The sequence below is a fragment of the Gobio gobio genome, assembly GCF_949357685.1.
Source record: "Gobio gobio genome assembly, chromosome: 16".
Classification (NCBI taxonomy): Eukaryota; Metazoa; Chordata; class Actinopteri; order Cypriniformes; family Gobionidae; genus Gobio; species Gobio gobio.
Window position 1 is genome coordinate 21698180 of NC_137109.1, and position 21471 is coordinate 21719650.

The 21471-nt window shown below is 42.4% G+C and overlaps 1 protein-coding gene across 3 annotated transcripts in view; it reads left to right on the top strand.

The window, feature by feature from the left end:
* Positions 1–2183: 2183 nt before the first annotated feature.
* Positions 2184–21471, top strand: part of LOC307140381 (solute carrier family 4 member 11-like) — a 61167-nt gene continuing 41879 nt past the window's right edge. Inside the window, exons 1-2 of one of the 3 annotated variants that reach the window (XM_079839889.1) lie at positions 2184–2242; positions 10324–10413. In XM_079839889.1, the coding sequence (XP_079696015.1) occupies positions 2209–2242; positions 10324–10413 (124 nt within the window). In that variant the 5' untranslated portion in view covers positions 2184–2208. Of the gene's footprint in view, positions 2243–10323; positions 10414–15114; positions 15285–21471 lie in introns of those variants that run through there. The other 2 variants (XM_079839891.1, XM_079839890.1) reach the window with 2 other exon arrangements.

Genomic DNA, 21471 nt, shown 5'->3' on the forward strand with positions numbered 1-21471 from the left:
CTTACTCATCCAAAAACACACACATACAAGTAAGACATCTGATCTCTCATCTCTCCTCCAGTGTTGATTGCATGTGTGTCAACCTTGCGGAAGACCTCAGGGTTCGGGATTAGGTCCTTTTGAAGTTTTTTTCTGAACCTGGGCCCATTTAATATTTGTTGACCTGAGGCAGTGGTTGATGTCTTCCTTGGCTCTTCCTCTTTCGTTATTGTGTTCTTTACAATTTTTCAGACAGTTGGCGTTTAGCCAGTGACCTCTGTTCATCTCTATCCATCATTTCCCACTTTTAAAAAAAAAGAGCACTTGATTGGCTCTATTGCATTGACTGATTGAGGTCCTGCTGTCTTTCTACCTGTTTTGCCATCAGTGATTGATGAGCCACCAATCTTTAACTTCCACTCTTTATGCAGAACTACACTGACAGCGCCTTCCTTTGGGATATCTGCAGTCCGTCCTTGTTTGGATTGAGTCGTCTTCACAGCTTTCTTGCAATTGTATTTGCTTTGTTGCTCATATCCCAGGGTCGGTTGTGGGGTCGGAGTGTAAACAGGGGCCTCCCCTGATGCCTTGGAGTTGCTGTTGTTCATGTTGTAGATGTAGAGGTCACTGGTGTTGCGTAGTGTAGAGGTGATTAAAGCCTTTCAGCACCAGACACGTGTAGGATGCCAGTAATCTCTTCACGTCCTTCACTGTTTGTGGTCCAGACATGAATTATGATACAAACTGTGAGGCTTGTTGAGCAGAGGTGAGCTTTTACTTTTCCAAGCAATTAGACAATATTTTCACCTGGTGAATGATGACAAGGGGGAATATAAATCAAATAAGCTTGCACTTGAAGAGTGACTGAACCATATCTAAAGAATATGATGAAGGGCTCTTTTGACTTGGGCCAGTAAGTAACCACCTAGCAACCACCCAGAACACATTAGAAACTGCATAGCAATGCACTAAAACTTACTCAGAAAGCACAAGGTAATATGATATGGTGCCTAATAAAGTAATGTTTTTAGAGTGGTGCAGGTATGATTACAGAACCTGAAAGACTAATTTGCTGCTGGTTCCTTCAAGATTGTGGTTTTATAATGTTCTTTTTTCATTAATGTGTAAAATAAGGTCTTTGGTAAACATAACGCTATACTCTGACATTTCGTTCTACAACGTGAATCACACACACACAGTGCATGCACGAATTTTGAAGCAGTTACTGTATGTACGTTTTTAATAAGTAACTAAGACAGCTTGGAGTGTGGGTGTGTGTAGTGTACGTGTAGAACAAAACATCAATGTATCGTCAAGTTATGTTTACTACAGGCTTTATTTTACTCATAAATTGAAAATGTATTTGTTTTTGTTCAGACAAATAAGTTGTTAAAATTTTGCTACCTAAACAACATATAGTTCAATAGTTTTGAGAAACTATTTAAACTTCTGATTCCAAGAAAAAAAAAAATATCCTTACACTTTTCAGTGCAGAGTTTGCAGATGTATGTTAACATCTTCACTTTTGAATAGGCAAGCATTCCCATTTTCTTCAGACAAAGATCTGGAACAAAAATCTATATCTGGTTTATTAGTTTCTACACTATTAGCCCAGTAAACACGATTCAGCGCTTCCAGGTTCTACGTCAGAATGCCGGCTCACCATTAACCACTGTAGTCACATGGACTATTTTAATGATGCCCTTACTTGGCCTAGAAAGTTGCAATGACGTTGCTGCCTATGGCTGGTTCATAAACCTCTCAGATTTCACCAAAAATATTTTAATTTGTGTTCCAAAGATGAACGAAGGTCTTACCGGTTTGGATTGACATGAGGGTGAGTAATTAATGACAAAATGTTCATTTTTGGGTGACCCTTTAATGACAGCTCGCCATTTTCTCCTGCAAACATTATTTCTCATGTTTTAAACCATAATGAGAAAATCAGACAAATCAGAAGAATTAGGTAGTTTTAACTGCTATATTATTTGGCAACTATATTAATAGATGTAAGTTTAGATCTACTATTGCACAGATTAAATGTTAATGTTGCACAGAGTAAAATGTAAATTAGATTACAAAATAGAAGGACAGGACGGCTCTCATCTCATCTGTTAAATCTTAACTAATGATGACGCTGTAGCTAAGTATTCAAGGTTGTCTGTTAACCTGTAGGTCCATGCATGACTGACGGATTCAGATCCTCTCCAGTCTTCATGTAGAGGTGGAATGGCAGAAGTCCTAGAGACCAGTTTTAAAGAAGGTAAGACATACTCTTCAACTTTTTTAAAGGTGGTGGTTGCTGATAGCTGTCGTTGTGCAAAACAGTTACTAATTCGTATATCAGAATTTCTGAAACAATTTAAATTTCTCATTCCAAGAAAAAAACTATTTAAATTTCTCATTCCAAGAAAAAAAAAAAAAAATCCTCCCCCACTGCATTATTCGCCAGCACGGAGTTTGCAGACGTAAGTTTACATCTTCATTTTTTAATAGGCAAGCAATCCCATTTTCTTCAGACAAAGATCTGGAACAACAATCTGGTTTAATATGTTTAAAACCGACAAGCAACCAGAAATTTGTAAAAAGGAAAAAAGAAATTATATCCAGTGTAATTACAAAAAACCTTAGAGTGAATGGCACATAGATGAATTCCTAAGAGCATTACTGTGCCAAACCCATGTTCTTGTCCCTACGTTTGCAATTACACTCTACTCACAGCACTGTAGTAATCACATCTTTTCATGAAGGCACTTTGATAACTCCATCTCACTTTGCGTAATGAATAAATGCTCTCCTTACAGGTATGGCAATTAATGGACCAGTGCAGCCAGAATAGAATGTCTTTCATGTATTTAAAGCTACAGAAATTGATTTTAGCTCTACTGGGGGGAGCTCTACTTTATTTCACTTAAATAAATCTAATATTTAAGTGCATCTCTTTCTAAACATACATAAATGAGTAATTATATGTTTCAAGGAATCAGAGTGAGAGAGACATGCCCATTTAAAGCAGATGCAACTTCAGAGTTCAGAAGTCAAAGTCCCCCTACCACCCTTGTTCTTTAATGCAACTAAACCCTAAGCATAAGGTGAAACATCAAATACAGGTGACTCATGAATTCAGATGATTTTAGAGAGGTGTGAGTTAGTTGCTGCCAATTCTGCATGTGAATATTTCTCAGGGTGGGGTTGTTTCAGGTCAGAAAGCCTGTTGAACATCGGACTGTTGATTGCATTGTCACACTATATGGGGTAAGTTACAATGGAACCTCCCATTAAATAACTTATTACAGGATTTTTGATTAAATGGTAGAACAGTTATGTAACCAAAAACAAGCATTTGTGTAATTGGAGTTTAGACTTAAAAACGCTTCGGTTACTAACGTAACCTCGGTTCCCTGAGAAGAGGGAACGAGTATTGCGTTTGCTAAACGCTATGGGGGAATTCCTTTCCTCGAGATATTGAAGCAAATTTTTATCCTAAAAATACCATATAACACGCAGTGCAGCTGCACAGCTCTCAGCAGGAAGCTGCTGCGTGCTGATTGGCTGTGCCGCTGCAACTGCAGCAACCTATGGCGAGACCGCTGGGCGGGACAGACCAATCAGGTCCTTCTATATTCCCGCCACAAGGGGCAGCAGAATTTGCATAGCCAAGGGTATATAAGACCCTGTCTCGCAAGGTTAGTCAGGTTAATCGACTGAAGTGACTCCTGAGCAAGTGAAGCACGGCAAGCAAACGCAATACTCGTTTCCTCTTCTCAGGGAACCGAGGTTACGTTAGTAACCGAAGTGTTCCCTTTCGAGAGTACTCTCGTATTGCCTTTGCTAAACGCTATGGGGGACCAATGCAAAACGCAGTGCTTGCTTAATGGCTCTGAAGCCCGGAGACACCATACCCAAGCCGACCTAAGTGGGCCCGTAATATGATATCATGAAGTCCCAATATGAGCCAGACCTGAGTCGGGCCATTTAATGAGAATAACACACAAGACCTGTGCTCTGAACGGAGTTGAAAGCACTTTAGGAACATATCCATGCCTTGGTTTGAGGATGACTTTAGAATCATTTGGCCCAAATTCCAGACAAGAGGCGCTCACTGAGAGCGCGTGCAGATCACCCACTCGCTTAACTGATGCGATCGCTAGCAGAAAAGCGGTCTTTAGTGACAGGAGCTTTAAGCTCACTGAATGCAGAGGCTCGAATGTAGAGCCTTTCATGGCATCCAGGACCGTGGATAGGTCCCATATAGGGACTGAAGGGGGGCGAGGTGGGTGAAGCCTTCTAGCCCCTGTAAGGAAGCGCACGATAAGATCGTTCTTTCCCAGTGACAGTCCGTTCACTTGAATGTGGTGCGCTGCTATAGCGGCCACATAAACTTTGAGCGTGGAGGGGGAACGACCCACGTCCAGAAGCTCTTGTAAGAAAGTGAGCACTTCTGACACTTCACAATTATGTGGGGTCAGGCTTCGTGCTTTACACCAGTCCGAAAAGACCTTTTGCCTGAATAAAGCCGCCTTGTCGCGGGGGCTCTAGCTTCAGAAATAGTGTTTAATACATTTTCAGAGAGGTTCTCATGTACCCGTTGATGGGCAAGACATGAAGTGCCCATAGATCGGGACGGGGATGCCAGATCTGCCATTTCGCCTGCTTGAGGAGGTCTCTCCTCAGCGGTATTGGTCACGGAGCTGTATCTGACATCTGATTTAGCAGTGAGAACCATGGTTGATTTCTCCAAAGCGGGGCTATAAAAAGCACAGCGCACTTGCTCTCCCTGATCCTCTCTATGACCTGAGGTAACACTGAGATTGGGGGAAAAGCATAAAGAGGAAGGTTGGGCCATTCGTGGGCCAACGCATCCTTGTGCTTGGAGAAATATATTCGGCATTGAGCATTGTCTTGTGAGGCGAAAAGATCTACTTTTGCCTCTCCAAACCTGCCCCAAATTGTCTGAATCGTATGTGGGTGAAGAGACCACTCTGCTGGGGACACTTTACCCCTGGACAGCATGTCCCGACCCAAATTCGGAATGCCTGGCACATGAGTCGCCCTCAGCGAACTCAGGTTGCGTTCTGCCTATATTAGGACTTTTTCCGCCATTGTGTGCAGATCGATATATCTTAGACCGCCCTGGCGATTTATATAGGCTACCACTGACCTGCTGTCCGTTCGGACCAGGACATGGTGGTGCTTTATGTACGGAAGGAAAGCTCTTAGCGATAGCGTGACCGCTTTCATCTCTAGACAGTTTATGTGAAGGCTCTTCTCCGAGTCTGACCAGAGACCGGAGACTGGCCTGCCCTCGTGAAGGGCTCCCCAACCTAGGTTAGATGCATCTGTCGAGATAACTTTCCACTTCGTAACAGTGCCCAGGCTCACGCCCGCCTGATACCAGATGGGATTTTTCCAAGGAGCCAGAGCCAACACACAGCTGTGGTCTACCTTGATTTGTGATAGGCCCGAGAGCCATGCGTGAGCTGGAACGCGGTGATTCAGCCAGCGCTGTAGGGGGCGCATGTGTAACAGACCTAGTCTGAGAACTGGCGCCACCGAGGCCATGAGACCCAACATCCTCTGAAAGTGTTTGGGAGGAGTGAGTGCACCAGACCTGAGGGAAACCGCTCGGTTCTGAACAGAGAGCGCGCGCTGTGACGTCTATCGCGCGTTCATCTGCAGTGAGTCCAATACTGTTCCCAGAAACGAGACAATGGGCTCTTTGCCACGTTGATTCTGAGGCTCAAGCATTTTAAATGGTTGAGAAGCCAAGATCTGTGGTTCAATAACTGTATCTCTGACTGAGCTATTATGAGCCAGTCGTCGAGATAGTTGAGAATTCTCATTCCACGAAGCCTCAGCGGGGTTAGCGCTGCTTCCATGCACTTCGTAAACGTGCAGGGAGCCAGAGATAGACCAAAGGGTAGCACCCTGTATTGGTATACTTTCCCCTCGAAGGGAATCTCAAGAATGGCCTGTGATGAGGGGTTATTTGTATGTGGAAATAGGCATCCTCTAGATCCAGATGACATCTCCCGGGCGAATGTGCACAAGGATTTGTTTCATTCTCAACATTCTGAACGGGCGCTTCATAAGGGCTTTGTTCAGATGTCTGAGATCTAGGATGGGTCTGAGACCACCGTCCTTTTTTGGTACAAGGAAGTAACGACTGTAAAAGCCCGACTCGCTCTGTGAGGGGTGTAAGGCTTCCACCGCCCCTTTTATTAACAGTTTTGATATCTTGGTTCGAAGCACGTGACTTGTGTCGCTTCTCACCGTTGTCTCGCGGAGAAAGCGCGGAGGTCTGCGAGCAAACTGTAGCGAGTAACCTTGTTCTATTATGTTCAACACCCATTTTGAAATGCCGGGAATGGCCTGCCAGGCCTCGGCCTTCGAAGCCAGGGGCTGAATTAATTTGTGGGGCGAGTCGCTGAGTAACAGGGACTTGGTGGCCCGATAATGTTGCGCTAAGGTGGCGCTTATGAGGGAATTGTTTCCCGCCACCTGAGTGCAGGGGGCCGGGGGACAAAGAATATTGGTGCTTTTGTACAGGCGAGCGCGTTTGAGCACGGGCTCGTTGACTGTGAGGACAGTGTTTCCAGCCACCTGAGTGCAGGGGGCTGGGGAACATGGGGGAGTGATTGAGTGTAGGGGTACATGCTTTAATGCTGGCACACTGCCTACAGAGAAAAAACTCTTTTTGTGACTCATATGGGTCGCCGTGAAAACGGCGTTTGTGTACAGGCGAGAGCGCTTGCTTGCAGGCTCGTTGGCTGTGTATGTAATGTTCCCAGCCACCTGATTGAAGGGAAGAGAGCGAGGTGGTAAACCGGCCGAAGCGGGTGTTATCAACCTTCTCTTTGTGCCTCTGGCTAGGACGGCTTCGGCGGCTCAGGTTTCGACACATTGCTGGGTCGGGGACCTCGGCGCTCCGGCGGTCTGCTGCGGCTCGTAGAGCGGGAATGCTGTCCGGGCTTAGAAGCCGCGCGAGGCTGGTGAGCTGGTGGCGCCGCCTTGGTGGGCTGGGCAGGTCCAGCTTTAGTGTGACGGCTAGAAGAGAAGCTGGAACGCTTGGGCAGGAAATGTTGCATTGCCTGCGAAGCCTTTTGCGCCTCGGTGAAGCGTTCCGTGAACCCAACCACGGAGGGACGAATAGTCCTGAAGGCGACATGGGCGCGTCCAGGAAAGCGGTCTTGTCCGAGTCTTTCATTTCAGTAAGGTTGAGCCACAAATGGCGCTCCAACACCGTCAAGTTGGCCATACATCTGTCGATCGCCTGAGCGTTGGCCTTGGTAGGGCGCAGGGCCAAGTCAGTGGCGCGCGCAGATCCTTCAGAGCCTCGTTATCAGGGACAGACTCATCCAGGGAATGGAGGAGTTTGGTCTTCCAGGCCAAACTCCTCCATTCCCTGAAGCACCGCCATGGAGTGTAGCGCAGAGGCCGTCTGGCCGGCGGAGGCGTATGCTCGACCGGCGAGGCTGGAAGTGGTGCGGCAGGCCTTGGAAGGGTGCACAGCTTTTGACTCCCATCTTCTGGCGGAGGGCGGGCAAAGGTGTGCAGCGACGGCTACCTCGAGGGGAGGAAGAGCTTGGTATCCTTTTTTCTGAGCGCCATCGACCACCGAGAGCGCTGGAGAAAAAGAGGATTTGGCGCGAGACGAAAATGGCGCCTTCCACGATTTAGCTAGTTCCTCGTGGACTTCTGGGAAGAAGGGAGCGGACTTTTGAGCGGTCGGTTGGCGACGGTTCTCGGAAAAACCACTCATCCAGTCTGCTTCTTATGGGCTCCTCGGGTTGAGACCAGTCAATGCCGAGGTCGTCCACGCCCTTCGTGAGCAGGCGCATAAGCTCAGCGTCCACTGAGGTTTTGCCGCCGCTGGCAGTCCACGTCGAAGTGGCGTGCTCCGAGACGGTATCCGACCACCCGCTTTCGGATGCAGCAAGTGAAAGGCTGTCATCCTCCTCCGGTCCGCCGAAGGAAACAGTAGCAGCCGCCAGACGAGGGGAGCTGTGCTGTTCCTCGGCGAACATGGCGAGGCACGTGGGGAAATGCCCGGCGTGTGCTCATCAGAGCTCTACGGGGGCCTCTGGTCGCGACGTTTCTTTTTCCATGGCTCGAGAGACTGAGAGCACGGGACGGGATTCGGGTTGAAACTGGCGAGCCGAGCCCGAAGGGTCTGCAGTGTCAGTTCGTTGCACTCCAGGCAGCCGCCCTGGTTGAGTGCAGCCTGCGCGTGGTCTCGTCCGAGACATGAGACAAAGATGATGTGCCGATCCTCGTCCTAGAGAAAACCTCTACACGAGGCGCAGGAACGAAACATTTGAAACAACGTCTCGGCTCTTTTTGAGTGTGTAGCATAGGCAAACACACGCAATGGTATAGTATAAAGGATATTTGCCGGATGGCGTAGCTGGAAGGCAGGCTGAAGGCGGAGAGTCCGACGTCCTCAGGCTGCAGAGTTCCGCTGGGTGCGTGTCGACGGCAGGCTTCGATCCGGAGCTCAGCGAGGTGAGTCGCTGAAGAAGAATTAATCTGACTAACCTTGCGAAACAGGGTCTTATATACCCTTGGCTATGCAAATTCTGCTGCCCCTTGTGGCAGGAATATAGAAGGACCTAATTGGTCCGTCCCGCCCAGCGGTCTCGCCATAGGTTGCTGCAGTTGCAGCGGCACAGCCAATCAGCACGCAGCAGCTTCCTGCTGAGAGCTGTGCAGCTGCACTGCGTGTTATATGATATTTTTAGGATAAAAATGTGCTTCAATATCTCGAGGAAATTTTCATCATCAAATACATTTCTCAGATTCCCCACAATTTCTAGGTCACTGATCTTTGATATTTGTGACACTGATCAACCGCTTTGAAAGAAATGACCAGTTGTTCTTACTCTCATTGAAGCACAAGCTTAAAGGCACAAGATGTAAGATTTATGGATTAAAATATTCATAAACCACTAGAACAGTGTTATATATTTTGTTGTACTTACCATTATCCCAGATGTTTCTAAGAATGTTTAAATCCAGCAAAATAAGCTATTTTAACAAGGACATGGGGCTTGTCCGTGCATCGCTTATCAATGACATCATACCTGCGTTACCCTCGATTTTGTAGAAACCATGGAAACACCAAAGACGCTTTAATATATCATATGTTTTATTAGACTAGTGAACAAATGTTTGGATACATTTATAGACAGAAAACATCTCGTGTTATGACTGTAACCCTTGTTCCCTGAGAAAGGTAACACACTTTGATGTAGTTCGAGTTACCTCGAAAGGGACCTAATCATTACTATATAGCTCAACACGTTTAGTCTTATTGTTTAAATCCGTTTTCTTGATTTACCGCGAGTACCATGTTTTACCACGCCTCATATTGATCTAGCTCACTGCAATGCGCAACAAGTCTCAGCTTCTGAGCGAGCGCACAGAGTAATCATTTTCAGCATGCTCAAATGTATCTAATATGATCAACAGCACTGTGTTACCCCACATACGCATGAGCAGAAGAAGCGGAAGCAGTGACTCTGCTGCTGTTGAATCGTGTGTCGCACTCATCTCTCATTAGCAATTGCTCCAGCGGCCATGTTGAACTCCCACAACACCGGCCCTGCTCTGCTTCATACTACAGTAATGTTAATAATCTCCTCCATGAATATGATTTCTGCCCGATTCTTTTCCACTGGCTGTGAAGATGACATCTCCCATGAATCCACACTCAATCTTGGCTTCATCAATCTTCGTCTTTGTTTTGAATAGGCGATCTCTAGTGGCGAAAAACGATATATTGTGCCTTTAAAATCACCATGAAATCAAAATTTAAAAACGATTGTTTTTATAGAATATTGCAATATTTATTATAAATGATTTATCCGTGCACATCATCATTTTTTTTTTAATTCATGTGCTCAGTATTTAATCACTTCTCTGATGACATTTACTGGCGTGAGCACAGGACATCCTGTCATTCACATAAGATCAGGAAAGCAAAGATCATCACAACTTCCATTTTGTTCTGACTTTAAATTAATGCTAATACATTTTCTTTATTTCAAATTGCATATTACATTTTAAAAATCCTAAATACAATGTTAATGACTGCTCGCCATTGTCCCCTGCATGTATGAATCTGAATTTTAACTGCTATATTATTTGGCAACATTAATGTAAGTTTAAATCTACTATTGCACAGATTAAATGTAAATGTTGTACGGAGTAAAAAGTAAATAGAGTAAAAAGTAAAGTAGTAGATTACAAAATAGAAGGACGGCACGGCTCTCATCTCATCTGTTAAATTTTAACGAATGTGACGCTGTAGCCAAGTATTAAAAGTTGTCTGTTAACCTGTAGGTCCATGCATGACTGACGGATTCAGATCCTCTTCAGTCTTCACATGTAGAGGTGGAATGGCAGAAGTCCTAGAGACCAGTTTTACAGAAGGTAGGAGACATACTCTTCAACTTTTTAAAGGTGGTTGCTGATAGCTGTCGTATTGAAAAGCAGTTTCCAAAGTTTGTGGAAGAGCTGCTTACTTTATGTTGAAGGTGTCACAGTACAGGTGTATGATAATTTTTTCTTCTTCTCCAATTTCCCTACAATTGGGGATAAATAAAGTACAGCCTGTTGTACTTATTGCAATATGCAGTAAAACAAACAGAAAACAAAAAATGTATATTGTCACATCTGTTGTGGTAGGCAACACTCATGAAGAAGGCAATGTCATAATGGCAGCAGTGGAGTTATTCAGGTTCGTGGGCACCATCATCTCTCGGGACTTGAAGTGGGACAATCACATTTGCCCCTTCCAAATAGGAGTCTTTGCACTTGAACACTTGTCTACATACATGATGTAAGTGTTCAAGTAGGTTTGAAGACTGCAAGTGGGTATAGACATTTTTATTACCCGATGGGACACACTTATTGTGTTGCAAAAAATGCAAGGAAGTTATTAAACGTAATTTCGGGAAGAGTACCCCCATCTAATCTTCCAATTAATACCAAGGTATAAAACCAGCAGCTTACCTCTTCCCATTTTTAGTTCCTGCAGCATCCCTCCTCCTCCCCTGCTCCTGCTTTTGTACAATTTTGCCTGTTAAAGGGGGGCAATCGGAGCTCGGGTAGAATATCCTCTCCGAGCCCCTCTATAGCAGACAGCAAGCCAAATCTGTTAACCACTTTCACTAAGATTATATGAGCACACAAACTTGTGAAATGTCGTTCAGTAGTCACTATGTAACTATGTATAAAAAGTGATAAAAAGCTGCTGCAAATATTGTACAAAATGCACATAGCCTACTCATCTTTGCACAAATAAAATATGCAACACTTTATGTTTTACAACCAAATTATATGTAATATCTAATTAATTTAACTTACGATTTCGGGGCATGCTGAACATAATGCATGATGGGATGCACTTAGCTTTGAATACCACTCCGAAGTGTTATCCGAGATAGTGTGGGTTTAGTGTACATTAAGGGAACTGGGCTTTGGCAGTTTTAAAACATGGGACAGTCTTGTGCACTTACTTCCTGTTGCGTGCATGAGCTCTCAAGTGGCCATGTCCGCAAGTGTGGGTACAGTATTTGGACAGGGCAAAATACTCCATTGTGAAAAAGGCCCAGCAAAAGTTGTACTCCTTCACCAGCTGAGGAAGTTCAACCTGCCAGAGGAACCACTGACACAGTTCTACTCAGCCCAAAAATACTTGTGTGATAAAAATGTGATTAAAAACATGTTTTAATCGCGATTAATCACATAATTTGTTTAAATTATTCTAGTTGTTTTAATCGATTGATAGCACTACTATTTACAGATATGATAAGACCCAAACTAAAATATAAACAAATATAATAGGTTTACCATAGAGACGTTTTGAAAGAAGGATTGCTTATGTATTAAAACAATTATTTTACTACTATGTAGCCAATTAATATGCTCAATTTTATTCATCTCTTAAAGCAAAACCCAAAAAGTGAAAACCCAGTTTCTGTGCCTAAGACTGCATACATTGAGTTTTTCATTGTCTATATTGTTTATCAGCCACTAGTGGTCTTTATCCGCCAACAGGGCCTAAGATCAGTATTTAAATACAAAAACAGACATGCCTAAATTTTCATTCCTGGACACTGCACATTTTCTCTGCTAATAAGCTGATGATCTGAATCAGGTGTGTTATGGTGCTGTAGATCCCCAGGACTGAAAACCACGGCTGTAAATGATCATCAGATTTTCTTAATCACTTCGAGGTCCTTTTGCTCTACAACAGCAGAGGGCACTGTTGACATTCACAAAAACAGATAAAACCATTCCTCCACAATCAGAAACACTTTAGGTGATTGTTTAACGTCTGGTTGATGTCCCAGGGGTTGTTTGTTATCAAGACTAACAGATTTCAACTTTTTCATTTTGTTGTTTGAAGGTCACACAAAGAGTGTCATGGAAATTTTTAACCCGCCTTCACTATTTATTTTTACCACCTTTCACAGACACAGACTTTGAGAATCTCAATTTTAAGAATGCACATTACTGTTATAGTATAATTCATGTTAAAACAGTCATCTGAAGAACTGTAAAATAAACAATTTCAATATTTATTCACATGCAAACTAATTATATTTTTTCACAAATGACAGATGTAACAAAGTGGTTTTAAAAGTTAGTGTTCTTGTTTTTGTTCTGAAATGAAAATGAAATAAATGAAATAACTCAATACATCATTTTAGATATGGTGAAATTTTAAAAAGCTTACTTCACTTTAAAAAGTTACACCTTTGTACCTCATTTAAAGATTGCATATATGCAATATATTAGTAGGGTACAACAGGTCTAAAGGCACACCTTAAGGGTTAGGGTTAGCCTGAAACTAACCTTAAAAAAAGTGCTTGTCATTACTAAATAATCATTAAACGGTCATTAAAAAATGTTAAGTCAAATTGAGTACCTATAGAGTAGTATTGCATCCTTCATATCTCCAAAAAGTCTTCAGTTTTTGTGGCACAGAAATACTCCATCAAATGTCCAACTTATTTTTTGAAACTTTGGCCATGTTTAGCATGAGAATCCAAGTCTTTAACAGTGTAAAAAACTCAGAATGCATGAAATTTTAATATAAAATTTAAAATAGAAATATATTACACAAAATAATTTTAAAAAGTAAAGATTCTGAAAGCATTGAAAGAGATCCCATAACAATGCAATATAGATTTACAGTAGTAATGATAAATTATATTTTACTATTTGATATGATTAATATAATATGGTGATTATCTCTAGGGTGGACACCCAACTTAATATATGAAATTTACCATCTGAATCTAACCATGTCAACAAATGGAAAAGTCAGCGGCTGTTTATTACCATGTTAATTATTGTGCCTATCGCCCCCCAAACAGGTGCCCTTTTTACCCCATACCATACTTTTACATATTCTTCCATTATTGAAAAACTGTTTCTTTTTTTACCTTAAACAAAACAAGGTAAAAAAAAGTGTTGCTTTGCACGATCGGATCAAAGATCAGAAAAATTTCCACTTGCATCTTGAAAAGCTGATGTTTAGGAAAGTGCCAATGCACAATCTAGTGGTTTAGAGGAAAATAAAATCAAAGGCGTCTTTTTCTCCGGTACACATTTGTTCCGGTATTGGACATATTAATACCTTTTGAAAGGATGCCAGTACCTTTTTTTGTATTGTATCTATTTATTTTCTAAAGAAAGGGTCCAATACACACGCTAATAATGCTTCTGTCTATGTCTGTGCAACCCTGTTACTTTAATCATAACCAAATACTTGCTATAAGTCTTGAAATAATGTGATAAATTGTTGGTTGAGTCATGTTTATGAATTCTGTCCACAAAGCTTCTCCTGCCTCTGCTGTGTGTTGCCCCCTAGCAGCAGCCAGAGGCATAACTCATTGTGATGCTTCATATATTTAATATGCTCACCAACAACTTTAACTATCATGCAGAATGTTTTTCTGGCATAATTTTAGTTGCATTCAATCTGCTTAGGACTCACTAACATTTAACTCAGAAACATTTAACAGAGCGCCAGAGGTGTTTTGTGAAAGCACCTCTTTGATATATGTTTAGACAGGGGAAAAAAAGGTTTACAAGGCATCTAACCTCTACAAAAATAATTAGCTGGTATGCCATTAATTATTTACATGATTCTAAAGGAATTCAATGGAAAAGCACACGAACGAGGGTGGGGTGAAACATCAAGGAGTTATTTAACTTCAGAAAAAGAATGAAAAGTTTTACAAAATGCTACACTTACTTTAGTTTATGAAATGAAGCCATCAGTTTAGTAAACTCTGAGTAAATGTTCTGTTCTGTACCCAAAACTAGCCGATTATATGAAAAAGGTTGATGGCCAGTCAAATCAAAAATTCCCTTTGCAATAGTTTATCAAATGTTTTTGTCAGGCCACAAATGTTTCTGTCACAATTGTACAATATATAAGCACAATAATTTATTTAGCATGCTAAAACTTTGCAGTATTTACTAGGCTACTCTGCAGTCATTATTGCTCAATGTGTAAATTATTAGAGGGATATTCCTCATTATTCAAGAGGTGCTTTGAGTAAATTTGCCAAATCGAGCATATTAGCGTTATTACTGATGTGATGCCGGGTTAATTTCTCAATGGACTGGTAGCATGATCTCGACTGCAAATTTTAATTACCCTTCCACCTTGCCACCACTTATCCTGCATTAATTCAAATTTGTATCAGCTCTCAAATGTAAGTCTACTTAGTGGAAAGAAAATTGTTTAATTCATGAAAGTTAGTTAATAGTTGGACGTTTTAAATATTCTCCAGGCAGACCCAGTGCAGGGCTCAATTTGGAATAATTTCTTAGTTTGAGTGAACCTTTCTGGCTATGAGCAAAGCAGATGTAATGTGCTTAAATAACAAATTTCCGTTATATATAAATCAATGTTTGTGTTGTACCCACTTAATGCAGTATAACATAACCCAGTATAGAACTGTATAACATTGCAGTAAAGTTTTTCGTGTTTGTGATAATAGCAATAATGCAAAATAATATCTTACTGTGCCAGTTGTCCTGGGTTTCAGTTTTGTCTAGTGTCAGTGAAAGGCACAGGGACCCAGAGGCAGAGCAAACCCGCCCCATTTCATGTGCACTGAAGTAAGTGTATACTGAAGTGATTGCTGTGGTGTGGAGGTGTAAAAGTATGGTTTTGAAGCAGACAGTCGACTTTTTATTTGAAATCATAATGGGTTGATCGGCTATACTTCTGAGGAAAATGATGGAAAGCAAAGAAGTGCTTAATTTTGTGGCAAACGGTAAGTTCAGATGTGTTTAGTCAACTCAATGAGTGGGGATGGAAACCTGTAAGAGGAGTTTTGGTCACTAAGGAATTAGTTTGTCTCCTCATCAGGGTAACTTACGGAATAATTTGTTCTGGTTATATTTGCTAGACTTGAAGATTATAAGGCAAGAGAAATATGTATTTTTTTAAATCTTTTAATTTTGAAGGACTGTGCATGTTTCTTATTACTGTATGTGATAATCAACACTGCATATGGTACAGTAAAGATATGCATTTTTTAAATCAGCAGTTTTAATCAGACTAACATAATACTGGAAAATTGTCAAGTAATATTTAAATGGAAAAAAAATGATCTCTCTCTCAGAGGATTATCCACTGATTTTTTTTTTTTGTAAGTGAAAACTCATGTTACTTACAATATTCATTTAATTTCATTGCAATATTAGGTGAAAACTGATGTAAGAATAACTCAGGATTCAGCTGGTAATTAAATAATCATGAATTTATTTTTCAAATGTAAAGTAAATATGATGATCCGTTTGTGTTAGAGAAACATGACTGCATTGAAATCACTCTCACACATACCGAATTAATACTCATTGGTTTTCACTGAAGCTCAACGTTCTGCGTAACACAAGAATGAACCTCATTGGCTCTCACTGAAGCACTACGTGCTGCGTAACACGAGAATGAACCTCATTGGTTCTTGTGGAAGCTCAAACGTGGTGCGTAACACAGGAATGAACCTCATTGGTTCTTGCAGAAGCGCAAACGTGCTGCGTAACATGAGATAGATCCTCATTGGTTCTTGTGGAAGCTCAAACATTCTGCATAACACACGATAATGAACCTCATTGGTTCTTGCGGAAGCGCAAAAGTGCTGCGTAACATGAGAAAGAACCTCTTTGGTTCTTGTGGAAGCTCAAACGTTCTGCATAACACACGAGAATGAACCTCATTGGTTTTTGCAGAAGCTCAAACGTGGTGCCTAACACGGGAATGAACCTCATTGATTCTTGCGGAAACTGAAATGTGCTGCGTAACACGAGAATGAACCTCATTGGTTCTTGCGGAAACTTAAAACTGCTGCGTAACACAATAATGAACCTCATTGGTTCTTGCTGAAGCTCAAACGTTCTGCGTAACATGAGAATGAACCTCATTGGTTCTTGTGGAAGCTCAAACATTCTGCATAACACACAAGAATGAACCTCAAAGGTTGTTGCAGAAGCTCAAACATGGTGCATAACATGAGAATGAACCTCATTGGTTCTTGTGGAAGCTCAAACGTGCTGCGTAACACGAGAATGAACCTCATTGGTTCTTGTGGAAGCTCAAACATGGTGCGTAACACAGGAATGAACCTCATTGGTTCTTGCAGAAGCGCAAACGTGCTGCATAACACACGATAATGAACCTCATTGGTTCTTGCGGAAGCGCAAAAGTGCTGCGTAACATGAGAAAGAACCTCTTTGGTTCTTGTGGAAGCTCAAACGTTCTGCATAACACACGAGAATGAACCTCATTGGTTTTTGCAGAAGCTCAAACGTGGTGCCTAACACGGGAATGAACCTCATTGATTCTTGTGGAAACTCAAATGTGCTGCGTAACACGAGAATGAACCTCATTGGTTCTTGCGGAAACTCAAAACTGCTGCGTAACACGAGAATTAACCTCATTGGTTCTTGCAGAAGCTCAGACGTGCTGCATAACATGAGAAAGAACCTCATTGGTTCTTGCGGAAGCTCTACGTGCTGCGTAACACGAGAATTAACATCATTGGTTCTTGCAGAAGCTCAAACGTGCTGTGTAACACGAGAATGAACCTCATTGGTTTTCACTGAAGCTCAACGTTTTGCGTAACAAGAATGAACCTCATTGGCTCTCACTGAAGCACTACGTGCTGCGTAACACGAGAATGAACCTCATTGGTTCTTGTGGAAGCTCAAACATTCTGCATAACACACAAGAATGAACCTCATTGGTTGTTGCAGAAGCTCAAACGTGGTACGTAACACAGGAATGAACCTCATTGGTTCTTGTGGAAGCTCAAACGTGCTGGGTAACACGAGAATGAACCTCATTGGTTCTTGTGGAAGCTCAAACGTGGTGCGTAACACAGGAATGAACGTCATTGGTTCTTGCAGAAGCGCAAACGTGCTGCGTAACATGAGAAAGAACCTCATTGGTTCTTGTGGAAGCTCAAACATTCTGCATAACACACGATAATGAACCTCATTGGTTCTTGCGGAAGCGCAAAAGTGCTGCGTAACATGAGAAAGAACCTCTTTGGTTCTTGTGGAAGCTCAAACGTTCTGCATAACACACGATAATGAACCTCATTGGTTCTTGCGGAAGCGCAAAAGTGCTGCGTAACATGAGAAAGAACCTCTTTGGTTCTTGTGGAAGCTCAAACGTTCTGCATAACACACGAGAATGAACCTCATTGGTTTTTGCAGAAGCTCAAACGTGGTGCCTAACACGGGAATGAACCTCATTGGTTCTTGCGGAAACTCAAAACTGCTGCGTAACACGAGAATTAACCTCATTGGTTCTTGCAGAAGCTCAAACGTGCTGCATAACATGAGAAAGAATCTCATTGGTTCTTGCTGAAGCTCTACGTGCTGCGTAACACGAGAATTAACCTCATTGGTTCTTGCAGAAGTTCAAACATGCTGCATAACATGAGAATGAATCTCATTGGTTCTTGCTGAAGCTCAAACGTGCTGCGTAACAATAGAATGAACCTCATTGGTTCTTGCAGCAGCTCAAACGTGTTGCGTAATATGAGAATGAACCTCATTGGTTCTTGTGGAAGCTCAAACGTGCTGCGTAACACGAGAATTAACCTCATTGGTTCTCACTGAAGCTCAAACTTGCTGTGTCACACACGAATGAACCTCATTGGTTCTCACTGAAGCTCAAACTTGCTGCGTAACACGAGAATGAGCCTCATTGGTTCTCGGAGCTTATGTTCACCATAACTGATATGTGCGTTGATGAATGTTTATTTGTGAATTTTTTTTTTGGGTGAACTAACCCTTTAAGGAACTCAATGTCAAAAGGTCTCAGAGAGAGCTAAAATTATTATTTTAAGGTCAGTGCCAATTTACTGTAGTTCCTGAAAAAGGTACAGACCTTTTCATGGAACTATTATTCCTGTCAACACCACAGGACAGCACAGTCAGCAACAGGAAATCAGTGACCCTGCTAACAGGAAGTCTAGTTGGACAAGCAGCAGAGAAAAGATCACAACAAGCTGTCCATTGAGAGCAATGAAATGGAACAATGAAAACAGCAATGAAAACATATGAGATTTGTCGGAGATGGAGTCGAACTTGATTAGCTGCTCGGTATTCCAAGTGTGCTAATATCAACATCACTGGAACTTTTCAATGTTTTAATCACTCCGCTTGTCTGTGTTAGTTCGTTCCAGACATGCAGTCAATGATTTTCAGTGTTCACTTTGTCGCGTCTTGTGTACACAGCCTGAATTAAACTGTTGCGCCGTGGCCATCGAGTCAGGTGTAGACATAGTGAAAAGACAAGAAAATATCTCGCAAATCTCATCCTCGGATTCACCAGTACAACAACCACAGTGTTGTGTTGCATGCCTCGCTTCTGACAGTATGAAGCCGAACAAATAAGACTTTAACCACTTAGACTTCACAACACAAACAGTTGACAAGTTGTAGTACTAGTAATTACAATGTTTCAAACTAATCTTATAGGATTTTGCAAGCAAGCTCATGTCTGAGAGTGTCTTGTAGTAGGGAGTGTCCTGGCAGGGCCATCCCAAGCATTGGGGCAGGACCCAGAGTGAGTTAGAGGAAGTGGAGCCCCCCTTGGTTGGTCCGTTCGCAATCGGGGGGTGGTTGTCCCCTTCAGTCGGTTCGGGATTGCCTTCCACAAGGCCCCCCAAAGCGTGGGGCCCATGCGGTCGCACCAGATGCACAGCCTGTGTTTAATTTTATGACTGACTTGTTATATGGATAAACAAATATTTTATGGACATTTTGGATTGCTAAATTAATTTGATAAAGGACACTTCACTGCTTGTGTTATCAGCCTCACAGCTTTCAACAGAAGCTTTCCGCAATAATTGGATTTATTATCTTTACTCAATAAATGCAAAGATTATACATTTCATTGTACTGACTCTATGATTTCAGCCTAACTGCCTTCAATAGAAGCTTTCAGCAATCAATCAGATTCATTATGTATTCTCAATTACTGTAAAGATTAGGGGAGCACGGGACACAACCTAACGCAGGGTTAGTTTACTAGTTGCCATTTAAACATTATTTAGAGAAAATTGCCAAAATTAAAAAATCTTTGGAAGATATTACTATACATTTATTTAACCATAGCAAAAGTAAATTTCTTTAGTTTATTTTTCATCTCTGTTTTTTTATTTTATTTAAAATAAGACAAATCTGATATTATTTTAATCTTATATCTGTTATTTAATAGTTGAAATAGTTATTTAATGCTGATCTAACCAGCAGAAGACACGAGCTGGGTTTAAATACCAGTTGTGCAGGTGGGGTGCGTTGTAACACTGCGTTACAATGAGCCCCTATTAGAAATATGCTATTATATTCTATACTTTTATGAATTATTTTGAGAAACCATGAGAAAAGGGTGAAAAATGACTGAGAGTCAATGTTCAGAAATTATTCATTATTATTATGTTTTCAAATATGCTGTTTAGCTGTATTTAGCAATGTGTTTGTTGTCAAACTCAAAAATGTGTATATATTTAGTTAATAATTGTATTTTATTGACAAAATATTTTAGTTTGTCATGGATATGTTTTTAATTATATCAATTAACATTTTAAGCTGTCATGTTACAATGTACCCCTCACATGTTACAATGTACCCCATCTAGGGGGCATGTTGTCACCTTTCACTTCCATTCTTTCGTGGTAAATCAAGAAAAAAGTATACACTGTATTTATGAAACAAAACGTCTAAGGTTACGTATGTAACCTCTGTTCCCTGAGAACAGGGAACGAGCGCTGCGTCTAGCTGACGCTATGGGGAACGCCCTCGGCGTGACTGGTGTCTGAAGCTACTATCGAATCACGGCAAAGTCTTTGACCGACGTCAGCCCATGACGTCATCAACGTGCGACCCCTCATGAGAGGCCTACGACCGTCTGACCAGGCTCAGGCGGCTGAGCACTCATAGACGACCCTCATTGAGGGGAGCAGCTGAGCCTGCCTGGCGAGTAACCTCCAGCTGTAGGCCCAACTACCACAAGTTCTCACAGAGAACTGGTAATCAAAGTGCCTAGCTCAGGAACTTCAACTTCAAGGAGGCCCTGTGGGCCTACTACTTGATAGCGGGTATTCCAGGGAGGCCTATAGAGGCCTACTACCTAACCGCAAGCCATGCTGGAAACCCAAGCATCCAGGCTCGGGACTCCGTCCTCAGGGAGGCCTTAGTGAGGCCTACTACCTGACAGCAATACCGCCTGCTGAGGTTACCCTTGTTTTCTCAAGGAGGCCTAATGGAGGCCTACTACTTGACAGTCAAGCTACGCAGGCTAGTCGGGCATCCTGTTTAAGGAACCCGTCCTCAAGGGAGGCCTATTAAGGCCTACTACCTGATAACCAGCCTTTAGGGAGGCCTGGAGAGGCCTACTACCTGATTGCAATACGTGCCAAATGACTGGGTCCCAGGAACACCTCAGGGAGGCCTGATGGGGCCTACTACCTCGTTCGAGTGACCACCATCTGGGACTCGACAGTCAAGCTACGCAGGCTTTTCGAGCATCCTGATTAAGGAACTCGCCCTCAAGGGAGGCCTATTAAGGCCTACTACCTGATAAGCAGCCTTCAGGGAGGCCTGGAGAGGCCTGCTACCTGTATGCAATGCGTGCTAACTGTTTTCAGATGACTGGACCCCAGGAACACCTTAGGGAGGCCTGATGGGGCCTACTACCTTGTTCGAGTCAGGGAGGCCTATTAAGGCCTAGAATTAACAGCAGGCTCTCAGGGAGGCCTGATGAGGCCTACAACCTGCCTCTGAGAGTGACCACAATCCGGGAACTCACCCTCAGGAAAGCCTAGTAAGGTCTTAGAGTTAACAGCAGGCCTTTCAGGGAGGCCTGATGAAGCCTACAACCTGCTTCTGGTAGTGATCACAACCTGAGAGCTCACCCTCAAGGAGGCCTAGTAAGGCCTTACACCT